General features: G+C 45.2%; 1 protein-coding gene across 1 annotated transcript in view; it reads right to left on the reverse strand.

Moving 5' to 3' along the window:
• Nucleotides 1-15,947, reverse strand: part of PCNX2 (pecanex 2) — a 1,104,481-nt gene that overhangs the window by 36,339 nt on the left and 1,052,195 nt on the right. Inside the window, 1 exon segment of the mRNA XM_033937641.1 lies at nt 7,869-8,320. Coding sequence (XP_033793532.1) covers nt 7,869-8,320 — 452 coding nt within the window.

Consider the following 15,947-nt stretch of genomic DNA (forward strand, 5'->3'; position numbering starts at 1 on the left):
CAGCAGAATAATTTTGTTGAGGTAGAAATAGAGGTTAGGGACATGTTTGCAAGAGTCAGGTAAAAAGGGTTTTTACTGCTTTCCTGAAGTTTAGTAAGCCTGTCAGTGATCTAATGGTTGGTGGGATTGCGCTCCATAATTTGGGTAACAAGTGTGAGTAGAAGTGTTTGCTGGCACTTTCTAGTAGGAGGGTTCGTGCTGGTTAGGTGGACAATCTTTTCTCAGCTTGTGATCACAGGGGTCTGTTAGGGATGTATATTGTTAGTTTTTTTGCCATGTAGGTTGGGACCATTCTATTGAAGAATTTGAAAGCTAGTGTAAGAGCTTTAAAGATGCAACGTTTCCTAATGGGTAGCCAGTGTACAGCAGCCAGAGCTGGGGCGACTGAGTCACAAATAGACAGGTTCTTCAAAAGGTGAACTGCTGCATTTTGTACATGTTGCAATCTTTGTAGGTGTGTTGCAGTAGTCCATGCGTGATAAGACATAGGTGTAGAGCAGTTGGGTGAATTCTTCTGAGAAGTATGGATGAATTTTCCGAAGCTTCCAGGTGCTGTGGTTTTGCATACATGCAGGTCATCTTGTGCTTTTGATGTTCCATGGACAAAGGCAACTGTAGTTCAAATGTTATCTATATTATCTGATGTCCAAAGAGGCTTTTACTCCATCTCTAGTGGGCAAATGTCAGAAAGACAACCTTGTCACTTATCGCAGATGTCCAAGCTTTGCATTCTGTGCAGACAGTGCATAGGCCTCATGCCTGGCCTGCTGTCCATATAGGAAATACAGGAATCACTGCTGGAGGCCTTACACCTGCATCCTCATATCTGTCTTCCAGCTGGGCACAAGTATTATAATTTTCTTTCCATGGTGACAAATCTAGCTCTCCTCCTAGCTTTGGCACAGGTTTAACTAGGAAGAGCAGTAAGCCCCTATGCAGGAGAGCTGACCAGATTGGCACTGCTGAGTATGAGAGCGCTGATCTCCCTTGCACCGAGAGTGTTGAGTCAGACGGTGACTGACAGGGAGAGTTCAGGCCAGCTGCAGGTCACTCTACCAAGCCTACTGTTGTAGCTTCCTGGCTTCTGAGGTCTTATGAGCTCTATCTCCCAGAAAGGCAGAGAACCAGCAGAAAGCTGTCACATGACCTATCATAGCTGCAGAGGGAGCTTTCTCCCTTCCCTCTCTTCAGAGCAGGGAGGGATGATTTGGAGCCTGTTAAAACGAGGCAGCTGAGACCCAGAGAGTGGGAGGAGCAGAGGAACTGGGAACGTGATCCAGAGAGGTAGCATGATTTCTCTGCTCGGCTGAATGCTGATGAGCTGGGGGAAGAGTGGGAGATGGTGGACCTTTCTGAAGAGTCTGAACCCACTGTTGAGAAGCAGTTTGAAAGCTATGGATCTTGGTTTGTCCAGTGAGCCTAGTGAGAGGTTAGAAGTCATGGACACAAGCTGAAAAGGTGGGAAGTGTTTGATACTTTTTCTTACCTGTTTCTTTTGGTGAAATCCTGAGACTGAGTTATTTTTGGTATACAGCAGAATTGTCTCACTTTTCAGAGCTAGGCTGTGAAGAATGCTGTTACATTGTTTATAACTTTAAACTGCTTGAACAATTCACTACGAGCTTTTTGCTTACCTCCTCTCCACACAGCTGGAAACTAATTGCTTCTGATAAGCTACTGCAGGGAACATCAGCCACGGAGGAACTCCATTTAAATAAGTTCCTTGACTGCAGTCAGCCAATGTCAAAGCCCTCCAGCTTTAACAGTTTACTTTTGGCTTATGAAAAGTTTATGGTCATGCAACAAGAACTGAAGAGGACTGAGCTGTAGAAATTGAAGTCCAGCCATAGTTTTGGTTTTTGTGTTTCTTTTTCCCTTTTTGATTTTGGAAATAAGGGTCTTTCTGATGGTGGTGAATCCAGCGTGGTCAGGTTGGCCTAGCATTGTATGTTTTGGCTTTTTGCACCAATGTATTGGAAAATATTATAGCCTGCTAAGAACCTCAGAGCAACCTGACTCAGGGTTAGGAATAAAAGTCTAACTTTATTTTTGAACCTCTTTGAGTGTGTGTGGATGCCTTGCTTGCTTGCACTGTGGACATTTTACTTGCTGTTTTACCCTAGGCTGTTGCCTAGGAGGCCTGAAGGATTCCCCAGTTGGAGGGAACATGCTAGGAGCAGTAACGGTCGCGGTGAACCCTGCTCGCTGCGGTGATCAGGAGTCCGGGGGTTGCGACACCATGCAACAAGCTCTGCTCTGTGCTGTGTGGTAAGATCTGTGCTATGTGATGCATCTTCCTTATCTCGAACAGCAGAGGTAGGAGGAAATTGCAACATAAGAAAACAGTTTCTATTCCAGAGTTCTTGTAAAGATGAAGTTAAGCTGAAATGATGCTTGGCCTGATTTGTTTTTGAAGTCCTGTAGTCATATCCCGAGAGTTCTCAGGAAGGGGTCCAACAGGAATTCTCCTTCAGTGGGAGCATATTTTCTTGTGAATCCAGAGTTCAGTTTTAGATGCATTAAGTTGGAGTTTGTTCGTTGTCATCCAGTCTTTGATTCTGGAAAGGCAGTCTTGCAGTTTTTTAATTTGAGTGTCCTGGTTCATACCTAGGGGGAGGTAGAGTTGAATATCATCTGCGAATGAGTGGATCTTGATGTTGTATTTTGAAGCAATGCTAAGCGCTGGTCTGAGGTATAGGTTGAATAACAGTGGTGACAGTAAAACGCCTTGAGGCACACCATATTTGAGTGGTCTAGGATGTGAAATGTGTGATTCTAGAAGTATACTCTGAAATCTGTTGTTTAGGAATGAAGAGAGCCAGCGTAAAGCCTTGCAACTGATGTCAATGTCAGTAAGTCTGGAGATGAGAAGAGTGTGATCCACGGTATCAAAGGCAGCACTGAAGTCAAGGAGAACCAGCAGAGCATCTTCTCCCTGATCGAGGAATTTCCAGCTATTGTTAATAATGTCTAATAGGCCTGTTTCAGTACTATGAAATTTCCTGAATCCCAGCTGGTAGATTGATAGGGCTTTTTGGTTTTCTGCAAAGTCTTGCAGTTGTTGTAGGATTACTTTTTCTAGGATCTTCGATATAAATGGGAGGTTTGAAACTGGTCTGAAGTTGTTTGGTTGATATGGGTCTGCGTTCGTTTTTTGTTTGTTTTTTTTGGATAGGATGGACTACTGCAGTTTTCCAAGATGCAGACACTTCTCCGGATGTTAGTGACTTATTGATTAGGGGGCGAATTGAGTTTAGGAAGGCTTCTTTAGCAGATAGCAGTAGGTTAGCTGGGTAGAGGTCTAAGGTTGAGCCTGATGGGCATTGTGAATCAACTGTTTTGTTCAGGTCCGAGTAAGAGATTATTTTAAAGTGACAGAGGGTATTTGCTTTTGAGTTGGTGTTTGGTGGTGTAATGGTAGGGGTGGTTTGTAAAGGGTTGACAGCTGAGTCAAGGTTGGATAGGATTTTTTGTATTTTTTTGTGGAAGAAGTTGAACAGTGTTTCACTGTCTTAAGGTTGTTTGTGGGGATTGGTTGTTTCCTTGGGATGCAGTGAAGAAGTTCTTTGTTAGTATAAATAGACTTCTGGATCTGTTTGGGGCTTTTAGTAAGAGGTTAGAGTAGTAGGCTTGTTTTGTCTTTAAATATGGCTAGTTTATAGTCTTCTAGCCAGTTCGTCTTTCTGGTTTCTTGATTTTTGCCATGATCTTTCCACTTTCTTCACTTCTCTTTTCTTTAATATGAGGCTTTTATGGGGATGTTTACTGGTGTGTTGGTGCTCTGGTTAGTTTTGGTTTTACTAGCTTTTCATAGTTCGACTGAATTTCTTTGTGCCATGCTATGGCTGTCTCTTTCAGGGAGTGGTTCATAGGCTCTAGTTCTCTAGTTAGATTAGCGATGACTGTGGAGAACGATTTGGGGTTTACAGATTCAGGATTGAGTGTTGTTTTTTTCTTGGGTTTGTCCTTGTGCATGATTTTATATTTGATTGGGAGATTGAAATTGACAAGGAAGTATTGGTGTAGGTGGAAATTTTTGGCCTTGAAGGGTGAAGATCAGGTCTAATATTTTCCCAAGGAGTGTGCGGGAGAGGTTATCATCAGAGAGAAGCCTAAGTGTGTTAGTGTTCTTGTGAAGTCTCCTGAGACTATTATCTGCTTATGGGATATCGCTAGTTTGTTAATGATAGAGAGTAGGTCTTCGAGGGCGCTCATTGGTGAATGGGGGCGTGGTAGATTAGAATGAAGATGAATATTTTGTTGTGGCCTACTGAAAAGATAATGCATTCTATGGCTTGAAGAACTATAGAGTCGAGCCGGGGGTTTAAGCTTGATTTAATGATGGCAGCCACTCCTCCACTTTTTTTATCAGGGCGGGATTACGCTAGTGTTTGGTAGCTGGGGGGGCTTAATGTTGCGCCTCATTGTCTTTTAACCATGTTACTGTGATCAGGAGAATGTTTCATCCCTGTTGTCATGGTGATAAGATAACAAGTAATATGGTAAAAAGAATAGGTAAGCTTTAACAAGCTATGTCAAACCAATGTAACTCAGGGGAAGATTCTCAAAGCTTCGCGGTAAAAACTAGTACTGCCCGATTCAGGGAAAAAAAATTAGATTCGATTCAGCCTACTGAATTGAATTTTCGATTTGATTCAATTTTCCTGCCCAATTGGGTATTTTTTTCAAACATTCTGGTGGGTTTATTTTATAGCCTCTTCACCCCCTTTGCCTTCTCCTACCCACACTGGCACTGTGGTGTAAACAAACAAAAGACTTTTCCTCTCTCTCTTAAATCCTAGCTCACGTTTGTGGTGTAACACCAGCTCTGGCAGGATACACGTTTCAAATCTGACATATTGTAATCACAAAATAGAAAATAAAATTAGTTTTTCTACCTTTTGTTGTCTGGTCATTATTCAAATCTTGTTGGTCCCAAGGCTCTGGTTGTCTTCTGATAACTTGCTGCCAGGGTCTCCTTCTTTCTTCTTTCTCCATTCTAACCATCCATCAGCCATCTCTGTCCTCCCCTTCCGTTTCCCTTCCCTCCCCCGGAGATCTGGCATCTTTCTTTATTGTCATCTCCATCCACAGATCCACCTTTTCTTAACTACCCTTTCATCCAGCATCTCTCTCTCCTTCCTCACCACCCCAGGGTCCACCATCTCTCCCTTTCTTTTCCCAACTATCCTCCTATCCAGTATCGCTATCCCCCCTCCACACCATCCCTTGTGTCCAACTTTTCTCCCTTTCTGTTCCTTCCCTCCCTAAATCCCATTGTCCATCATCTCTCTTCCTCTCCTCTATTTTCAGACCCATTATTTCTTCCCCCCCAAAGTCTGGCATATGCATGTCTCTTTGAACCCCCCCTTACCTCTCTCCCTCCCTCCCTCTGTGTACTTCTACACCAGGACCCTCTTCCCTGGTCTGTCCCCCCCTTGAAGGCCTGCACCTCCCCCTGAAGGCCTGTCCCCCCATTGAAGGCCTATATCCCCCTGACCTGCCTGCCTGTCCTCCCTTTGAAAGCCTGCTTCCCCCCCGAAGGCCTGCCTGTCTGTCCCCCCTGAAGGCCTGTCACCCCCCTTTAAAGGCCTGCATCCCCCCCAAAGGCTTGCCTGCCCCCTCCCCTTTGAAGGCTTGCATCCCCCCCCCGAAGGCATGCCTGCCTATCCCCCCTTTGAAGGCCTGCATCCCCCCCGAAGGCCTGCCTGCCTTTCCCTCCTGAAGGTCTGTCCCCCCCCTTTGAAGGCCTGCTTCTCCCCCGAAGGCTGGCCTGCCTATCTCCTCTGAAGTCCTGTACCCCCCTCCCCCGGAAGGCTGCATTCCCCCCCTGGAAGGCCTGCGTGTTCCCCCTGGCCTCCCGGAATGAATTTTCCTAATTTCAGCAGCCTGCAATAAGATCGCTGGTGCTAGCGATCTTTGCAAGCTGCTGTACGGCATAGGAGTTCTCTTCTCTCTATGGCGGTACTGCCCCTTCTCTGGCGTCAGAGAAGGGGCGGGACCGCAGCAGAGAGAAGAAAGCTCCGAAGCCGTACAGCAGCTTGCAAAGATCACTAGCGTCAGCGATCTTATTGCAGGCTGGGGAAGACAGACAGGACAGCACAGCAGCGGGAGGCCAGCGGGTAAGCCACTTCCCGACTGACCCTCCCCACTCACCCTCTAAAGCAGGAGCGGCAGGCCAGCAAATGCTTGCTGGCCTGCCGCTACTGCTTTAGAGGGTGAGTGGGGAGGGTCAGTCAGGAAGTGGCTTACCCGCTGGCCTCCCGCGCTGCCGCTCCTGCTTTAGAGGGCAAGTGGGGAGGGTCAGTCAACGAATCGGGAGGCCGATTTTATGTCGGGGTAAATCGATTTCAATTGATTCACCCAAAATGAATCGGTGAATCGATTTTAATCGTGAATCAGGCAGCACTAGTAAAAACCAACGGAACACTGTCGAAGCTGTTCTTAAAAAGCTGAGTCATTCTCCAAAAACAGTGCAAGCAAATGAGGTTTTCAGAGTGTAGGCTCACTAAATTTACTTGAGATGATCCATTTAATGAATCAGCACATGCGCAGAATACAGCTGCATCCAAAAAAAACAAAAAGAAATCAAAGATCAGCAGGAGAGATGCCTACTGTCTTGCCACATCGCACAAACTCCTAACACCCACCCCTAGCAGCAGGAAAGATGCCCACTCTCTCTAGCCGTTGCCCAACCCCACAACGTCTTCTGTGCCCCCAACTCTACACACACATACCCCTGCAGCGGGAGAGAAGCCCACTCTCTCCTGCCATTGCCCAACCCCCCAACAATCCTCCCTCTACACCCTCAGCAGCAGAACCCCTCTCCCATTGTTGCTCAACCCCCCTATACCCCCAACCCCTCCCTACCTTATTCAGGAAGTCCAGCTGGAGGGACACTTACCTTCTTTAGTTGGCAGGCCTACCTTTTACAAAATGGCGGGCCTACCTCTGCCCAGTGCATCTGGGCAGACTGGATGGACCATTCAGATCTTTATCTGCCATCATTTACTATGTTACTATGATTGTCTCAGGTTGCTTAAGGCTTCTCCTATGGGAGGGACCTTAGGCATTTGGGCCAATCAGAGCCTTAAGCCCCTTCTCAGATGCAATGAAATAAACAGTGATGCCAGCTGACCTCATGTGATACTGTGTTGGCAACACATGTATATCGGAGGGGGTAATTTTTTGCTTCATTTGGGGAGAGTATTGAGAGGTTTGTATGGAGAGGAATCTTCTTAATTTTAATTTTATATTTCTGTTGTGTTCTTGAGAATCTTCTTGAATGGGTCTTATCTGGCAAGATCATTGTTTAGGAGGAGCCTTTTGTTTTTTTGTTGGAGGATCTGACCCCTACAGGACCATCCAGTTAGTGGCAGGGTGAAGTTGGGGGGGGGGGGGGGAACAGAGAGTTACTCAGGCACTGTCAATATTTGGTGGTGATATCTGGATAACTGTTAACTTTTGGCGAAGCTGTGTAAATGTCAAAATTCTGCCTAACTGTCCTAAATTAACCAGGTACCACCTCAGAATATCTGCAATACCCAGGTAACTCTCATGACCACATATTTTTTCACTTGTCTATAATATTTCAATTTTCTTTTTGAATGTTAAATTTGCTATTTTTTTGTCTCTTTTTTCTTTTTTTTGAAAATTATTGTGGTTACAAACATGCAGACATAATTATTTCCAACATTCCTTTTATTAGAAGATTTTGAAAGGAGTCTGTGTGCTCTTAAAAGCTGATGTTTTATAGCACCATATTTTGGTGATCTTTGATATCACAACTTTCTAAGAATCTACTGAGTAATTCAATAATTAATATAGTAAATAAATGCAATACTATTTAGACATTAGTGCTGCCTTACCTGTTTTCTTTGATTTATTGCTCTAGTGGATGGTCCTAACATAATATTAACGCTGCTGGATGATTGAGTATCTGTTGTATTCCCTCCGTCAGCTGCTGAGAGCCCAGATATCACTAATGCACTTGAAAAACTTCTCTTTCCAAACAGAAAGCTGAGTGTTGAGCTGGTGGATGAGGTCACACTGGCTCTACATATTGTTCTGGAATTTTCTTGAACATTCTGCAAACCTGCATCAGACACCTTGGCAGACTCAGGAAACACAGATGTGGCTGATTTGTGAAAGGAAAGCTGGTCATTGGGAAGCTTTTGCATTATGTTATGGTCAGAGGTGGAGACCTGTGGAAATGATTGGTGATTTTCTAGGATAGGTCCAGAATGACTTGAAACAGGTGGCCTTTGGTTGAAGGAAGCATGTGTCTGTACAGACTGACTTCTGTATTTTCTTCTGCCTTCTAAACAAGAAAAATATTTTGTTTTAGTTATAGCCCATACACATACTTGGCGTGCTCTAGAATAAAGATGCATAGATGTACTTGGCTTGTCCTAAAATAAAGACTGTTCTGGCTTATATTCAAAGGCACTTGTCCAATTAGTGGGTCTACTAATAGTTAAGTATTGCCAAGCAGAATTTTGAGTAGAACTAACTGGATAGTGCTCTTGAATATTTTGTCTAACTGCCTTGGACAGTGCCAGGGCAAAAAGTGGATGGGGCTTGGGTAGAGTCACAAATTATTTGGTTAGCAACAAGATTCAGATAGTTAACAGGTTAGTTGTCCTAACTTTATCCAATTAGCTGTCTGAATAGCGAAACTAATCAGACTGCACCACTCGTCAGCACTGATTCTCAGATACTGTATTCAATGCTGACTGTTATCCAGGTACTGTCGCTGAATATCTGTTTTTTCTTATCTGCTTAGTTGGTATTTTAATAAACACCATGGTATAATATTAGCCCCATGGAGACTGATTATTGCAGCATTAAAAAAAAAAGTTGGCCAAAGCCTTCATTCCTTATTATTTTCTTTTTAATAGAAGTTTTAAAAAACATATTAGGCCTAATATTGAGCCAATGTAGTCACCATATTAAGTTACATGTTGAAACTAGCACCTAATATATGGTTTGTAAGTAATGGAGTCAACATGTGTTTCTATATACTGTATAGTTGAATATGAGATTTTTGGGCCAAACAATTGGCCCAAAAATTAGTATCTCAGTTTATATTCAAGCCACCACCCAACCAATGGTGTGGCTGCGCACCTCCTTCATTCAACTCCTGATGGTCATCAGGGCTGTGATCTTCCATAGGATGACAACCCCCTACTCTCCCTTTTGAACACTGGCATGGCTATCCTCCATACACCTCCTCGCAATGAACATTGGTGCCACTATCCTCCATGCATACAACCCCCACTGTCACCCTCTTCTATGCACGCCCCCTTCCTTAGCATCGCATTGACTATTGGTACTGAAGAAACCTGCCATCACCAAAACTATATTCTGATCCAATGTGGGACCTGAGCATGCTGTGGAATTTCTAGCCCCAGTGCTGAAACTGTCATGTGTAAATCCTTTGCTAGAGCAATTCCCAAAGGTAGGAAAGCCTGTACAAAGAATCACAGAGTCTGCAGAACCCAAAGCTGACTATCCTGAGCAGCATGACAGTAAATTTTTTTTTTTCTCTCTCTTTTGTCACTCACTGATGGGCTTTTCAAAGCTTGTTAGCAGTCAGTGAAGGAAGCCTCCATTTGTTTTTGCTTAAACTAAAATTAAAAGGACTGTATGTGTTTTGAGGAAAATCTGCAATGTTCTGAGTTCTTTTTGGTTTTTACTCCTTTAAGTTGTAGGGTCTCCTGTCTGGGAGCCACGCCAGGATCTATGCTGCCACCTGCTGGCTGCCCCTGCAGCCTTCCTGTGGCCCTGGCAGGTTGCAAAGTGGTGACAGGAATGAGATCTGGTGCCTTCTACAGTTGAAACTCAGGCATTGCAAAAGAAGGCATTGCAAAAGAAAAAAAAAATTGTGAACTTCTTTTCCTTGCTTCTCACCGGACATTTTTTGTGGAGAGATACTGGAACCAGACTCGAAGGAAGTTTACCTGAGAGGACCAGGAGGAGTTAATTGGTGACTGTTCTAGTGGGGTGTAGGACATGTTCGGAATGCCGGAGCAACTGGGGGCCAAGGAGGCCTTAATCTACAAGGCTAAGACTCCTCAGGCCCTCAGGTAAAGAGTACCTAGAAAGGGGATAAGAGTGGTATTATTTAAAAGGGGTATTATTTAAAGGGGGTAGGAGAGTGTCCTCTCTCTTGTGAGACTGCACTTGGGTTGTGTTGTTTTTTTGGTTTGTCCAGGTGGTTGAGATGGATCCACAACAACAGTGAGTGACAAAGGCAGAGTGATGAGACGCATGGTGGGGAAGAAGATTAAGAAGAGCATGAACAATGTAAAAACACTAGAACAAGCTTGGTCCCTTTTTAAGGATACGGTCACCGAGGCGCAAAATCTATATATACCACGTATCAACAAGGGATCCAAGAAGAAAAAGAACAAAGAACCGGCGTAGCTCACTGTAGAGGTAAAGGAAGCAATCAGAGACAAAAAAACCTTCATTTAAGGAATGGAAAAGGTCAAAAACTGACGAAAACTGGAATAAGCACAAACAACATCAACGCAGGTGCCATAAGGCGGTAAAAGGGGCCAAAAGAGACTATGTGGAGAAAATAGCCAAGGAGGCAAAAAACTTCAAGCCATTCTTTTGATATATTAAGGGGAAACGACCTGCGAGGGAAGCGGTGGGGCCGTTGGAATAAAGGGAGTGCTAAAGGAGGACAAAGCAATCGCCGACAAACTGAAAACATTTTTTGTGTCTGTATTTACCAAAGAGGATATACACAGCATACCAGAACCCATCAGGCTATATGCTGGAAACGAAAATGGGAAACTGACAGGGTTAACGGTCAGTCTAGAAGAGGTATGCAGGCAGATTGATAGGCTTAAGAGCGATAAATCCCCAGGACCGGACGGTATCCATCCGAGGGTCATCAAGGAACTGAAAGGGACTATAGCTGAACTGCTTCAGCTAATAGCCAATCTGTCAATCAAATTGAGAAAGATTCCGGAGGACTGGAAGGTGGCGAATGTTACGCCGATCTTCAAAAAAGGTTTGAGGGGAGACCTGGGAAACTACAGACTGGTGAGTCTGTACTGGGAAAGATGGTGGAGGCGCTGATAAAGAGGACTGCATCATTGATCACCTTGACGGACACGGTCTGATGAGGACCAGCCAGCATGGTTTCAGCAAAGGCAGATCTTGTTTGACAAACTTGCTGCACTTCGAGGGAGTAAATAGGCAGTTAGACAAGGGTGACCTGGTCAACATTGTATATCTGGATTTTCAGAAGGCATTTGATAAGGTTAGAAACATAGAAACATAGAAAGATGACGGCAGAAAAGGGCCACAGCCCATCAAGTCTGCCCACTCTATTGACCCACCCCATTAAGTCTGAATGCTAATGACCTAGTTCCTTAACTCGACCCTCGTAGGGATCCCACGTGGATATCCCATTTATTCTTGAAGTCGAGCACGCTGGTGGCCTTGATCACCTGCACCGGAAGTCTGTTCCAGTGATCTACTACCCTTTCTGTGAAGAAATACTTCCTGGTGTCACCACTAAATTTTCCTCCTCTGAGTTTGAGCGGGTGCCCCCTTGTGACCGAGGGTCCCTTGGGAAAGAATATATCGTTTTCCACCTCGACACGACCCGTGACGTACTTAAATGTCTCAATCATGTCACCCCTTTCCCTGCGCTCCTCTAGGGTATAGAGCTGCAGTTTGCCCAGTCTTTCTTCGTATGAGAGACCCTTGAGCCCCGAGACCATCCTAGTGGCCATCCTCTGGACCGACTCAGCTCGAAGCACATCTTTCCGATAATGTGGCCTCCAGAATTGCACACAGTATTCCAGATGGGGTCTCACCATGGTTCTATAGAGTGGCATAATGACTTCAGGTTTACGGCTGACGAAGCTTCTATTAATACATCCCATCATTTGCCTTGCCTTTGATGAGGCCTTCTCTACTTGTTTGGCAGCCTTCATGTCTGCACTGATGATTACCCCCAAGTCCCTTTCCTCTGAAGTCCTAGCTAGCGTTTCTCCATTCAAGGAGTATGTTCTGCATGGATTTCCTCTGCCGAGATGCATGACCTTACATTTTTTAGCATTGAAGCCTAGCTGCCATGTCGAGGACCAGTTTTCTAACGTGATCAGATCTTGTGTCATACTATCCTGGAGGTTACTTTCACTTACTATGTTACACAGTTTGGCATCGTCGGCAAACAGTGCTACTTTACCCTGAAGCCCCCGGGTCAGGTCCCCTATGAATATGTTGAAAAGGGATGGTCCCAGGACTGAGCCCTGCGGCACTCCACTAGTCACCTCCGATGTCTCAGAGAGGGTGCCGTTGACCACCACCCTCTGAAGTCTTCCACTCAGCCAATCCCTGACCCATGCAGTTAGTTTCTCACCCAAACCCATCGATTTCATCTTGTTTAATAGTCTACGGTGTGGGACACTGTCGAAAGCTTTACTGAAATCCAAGTACACTATGTCCAGAGACTCTCCCAGGTCTAGCTTTCCTGTCACCCAATCGAAGAAGCTTATAAGATTGGATTGGCATGACCTGCCTCTGGTGAATCCATGTTGACAGGGATCCCTTAGATTCCCTTCATCCATTATCGTGTCTAATTTACCTTTAAGTAGAGTTTCCATGAGTTTACACACTATTGATGTGAGACTCACTGGTCTGTAATTCGCAGCCTCTGCTCTGCAACCCTTTTTGTGCAGAGGAACGACATTAGCTGTTTTCCAGTCCAGGGGGACTCTCCCCGTACTTAGGGAGAGATTGAAGAGCATGGCTAACGGTTCCGCCAGAACATCGCACATCTCTCTGAGCACTCTTGGGTGCAAATTGTCCGGTCCCATGGCTTTGTTCACCTTGAGTCTTGAAAGTTCTCTGTAAACATCAGCTGGTGTGAACTCAAAATTCAGAAATGGGTCTTCTTTGCTTTCCTTTGCTTCCAGCCGTGGCCCTTGCCCTGGCGCCTCGCAGGTAAAGACTGAACAGAAGTAATCATTCAGTAGTTTGGCTTTTTCAGAATCTGTTTCCACATAATTCCCGTCTGGCGTTCTAAGGCGTACTATCCCGTCTGCGTTCTTTTTCCTGTCGCTAATGTACCTGAAGAAGGATTTGTCCCCTTTTTTAATGTTCTTCGCTAGTGTTTCTTCCATTCGAAGTTTGGCCTCCCTGACTGCTGTTTTGACCGCTGCAGACTTTGTCCTGTATTCAATGTTTGCTTCTTTTTCCCCCGTGCGTTTGTACAAGAGAAACGCTCTTTTCTTATCCTTGACGAGGTACGAGACCTCATCAGTGAACCATTGGGGTTTCTTTTTTCTTTGTTGTTTAGTTACTGATTTTATGTAGCGGATAGTTGCCTCATGAAGGGTTGATTTCAAGGTTGACCACATAACCTCCACATTATCCGTCACTTCTTGAACCTGAAGCATCTGATGGACGAAGTCTCCCATGCGTGTGAAGTCAGTGCCCCGGAAATTGAGTACCCTTGTTTTTGTTTGTGATCTAGGGAAGCCTTTCCTAAGGTTGAACCATACCATGTTATGGTCACTGGTGGCTAGCGGTTCTCCCACCGAGATCTCTGAGGTTCTGCATGAACGACTACTTCAGAAAATTGCGAGCAATGGAATCAAGGGTGAAATACTCATGTGGATTAAAAACTGGCTGGAGCACAGGAAACAGAGAGTGGGGGTAAATAGACAATACTCGGACTGGAAAAGTGTCACCAGTGGGGTGCCGCAGGGCTCGGTGCTTGGACCCGTGCTCTTCAACAACTTTATAAATGATCTGGACATAGGTATGACGAGCGAGGTGATTAAATTTGCAGACCGATACAAAGTTATTCAGAGTAGTGAAGACACAGGGGGATTGCGAAGATCTACAACGTGACATAATCAGGCTCGAGGAATGGGCTGTAACATGGCAGATGAGGTTCAACGTGGACAAGTATAAAGTGATGCATGTTGGTAACAAAAATCTCATGCACGAATACAGGTTGTCCGGGGCGGTACTTGGAGAGACCTCCCAGGAAAGGGACTTGGAGTTCTGATCGACAAGTCGATGAAGCTGTCCATACAATGTGCGGCGGCAGCAAAAAGGGCAAACAGAATGCTAGGAATGATAAAGAAGGGGATCACAAACAAATCGGAGAAGGTTATCATGCCGCTATACCGGGCCATGGTGCGCCCTCACCTGGAGTACTGCGTCCAGTACTGGTCGTCGTACATAAAGAAGAACACAGTACTACTCAAAAGGGTCCAGGGAAGAGCGACTAAGATGGTTAAGGGGATGGAGGAGTTGCCGTACAGCAAAATATTAGAGAAACTCGGCCTCTTCTCCCTCAAACAGAGGAGATTGAGAGGGAACATGATTGAAACATTTAAGGTACTGAAGGGAATAGACTTGGTGGAAAAGGACAGGTTGTTCACTCTCTCCAAGGTAGGGAGAATGAGAAGGCACTCTCTAAAATTGAAAGGGGATAGATTCCGTATGAACGTAAGGAAGTTCTACTTCATCCAGAGAGTGGTAGAAAACTGGAACGCTCTTCCGGAGTCTGTCATAGGGGAAAACACCCTCCAGGAATTCAAGACCAAATTCGACAAGTTCCTGCAGAACCGGAATGTATGCACGTAGGGCTAGTCTCAGGGTGCTAGTCTTTGACCAGAGGGCCACCATATGAGGGGACTGCTGGGCACGATGGACCACTGGTCTGACCTAGCAGCAGCAATTCTTATGTTATGTTCTTATGTTCTGATCTGTGTGATCTGATTAAAGCGAATCAGGACATGTGGCACAGCATGACAAGATTCTAATGGCTATGGGTGAACAAACCAAAGTATGGACAGTTGATACAGACCTCAGCCACCAGCCCAAGTCTGTCGGTGATAATGAACCAGCAGTCTCAACCCATGGTAGGACTAAATTCTTTAGCTTCTTTAAACCTCTGCAAGATTGCTCCAGGGGATGCACCTGATGACTTTTTGAATACATTTAAACGGGTTGCCACCGCTGCAGGATGGCCACCATAGCAGTGGACAGTGCGCTTGTTACCTTGCCTAGCAGGGGAGATGCTAGTCGCATTTCAAACTCTCAGTCCTGAGCAAGCTAGCAACTACCCAATAGTTATGGCGCACATACTGGACTACTTAAGATATACCACTGAACATTATAGACAGAGATTTAGGGTTACACAAATGTTACTCAAAGAGAGACCCAAAGTTCTTTTACAGAGGTTCTCAAGATTGGCAAAGAGGTGGTTACAACCTAATCTCACTGATCCTAAAGCCCTCTTTGCGGAAGTGGTGAAGGAACAGCTGCTTGAGGCAGTCCCCAAAGATTTACGGGGTTGGATCAGGAGAAAAGGTTGTCAAAGCCTGTCTCAAGTGGCAGAGGCAGAAGAGGCCTATCTTGATGCGCAGACATTTTTTGAAGTAGTTAAGCCTGAAAACCCATTTAAAGGCACTGAGGAAACAAGTTCCAGGGCCTAAGTCTCGGAATATGCCTCAGAAGAAGCCTACTGCCCATGCAGGATGGAGGTCCCCAGTGCTTTAGGTATGGGAAGTGGGGACACACCCAGTGTTACTGCAGGAAAAAAAGGGATTTTGTGGTCACATGGGCTCCCAGGGGTGATACTACAGGAGAATATCAGGTATTGTTGTCTATAGCTGGTAGAAGGATAATTTCCTTAGTGGATACTATGCGGAGCAATCGGTCATTTTGCACCAACTGTGGAAGCAGGTTCAAACAACAAGTTCCGGTCAGGAGGGTCTTGGGAGTGTCCCTAGCTCATGCATACATGGTGATTCCCAGGAGTACCCTCTATCAGATTCCCTTTGAACATCAAGGTGGCAGTTGTGAACTCTCCCCCTACCCAGTTATTCTAGGAAGGATACCTCAGGCCAGTTTTGCAATGATAATAAGAGGTGGGTGCTAGGAACCCAAATTAGAAGAGA

Source organism: Geotrypetes seraphini, chromosome 3, assembly GCF_902459505.1.
Source record: "Geotrypetes seraphini chromosome 3, aGeoSer1.1, whole genome shotgun sequence".
Lineage (NCBI taxonomy): Eukaryota > Metazoa > Chordata > Amphibia > Gymnophiona > Dermophiidae > Geotrypetes > Geotrypetes seraphini.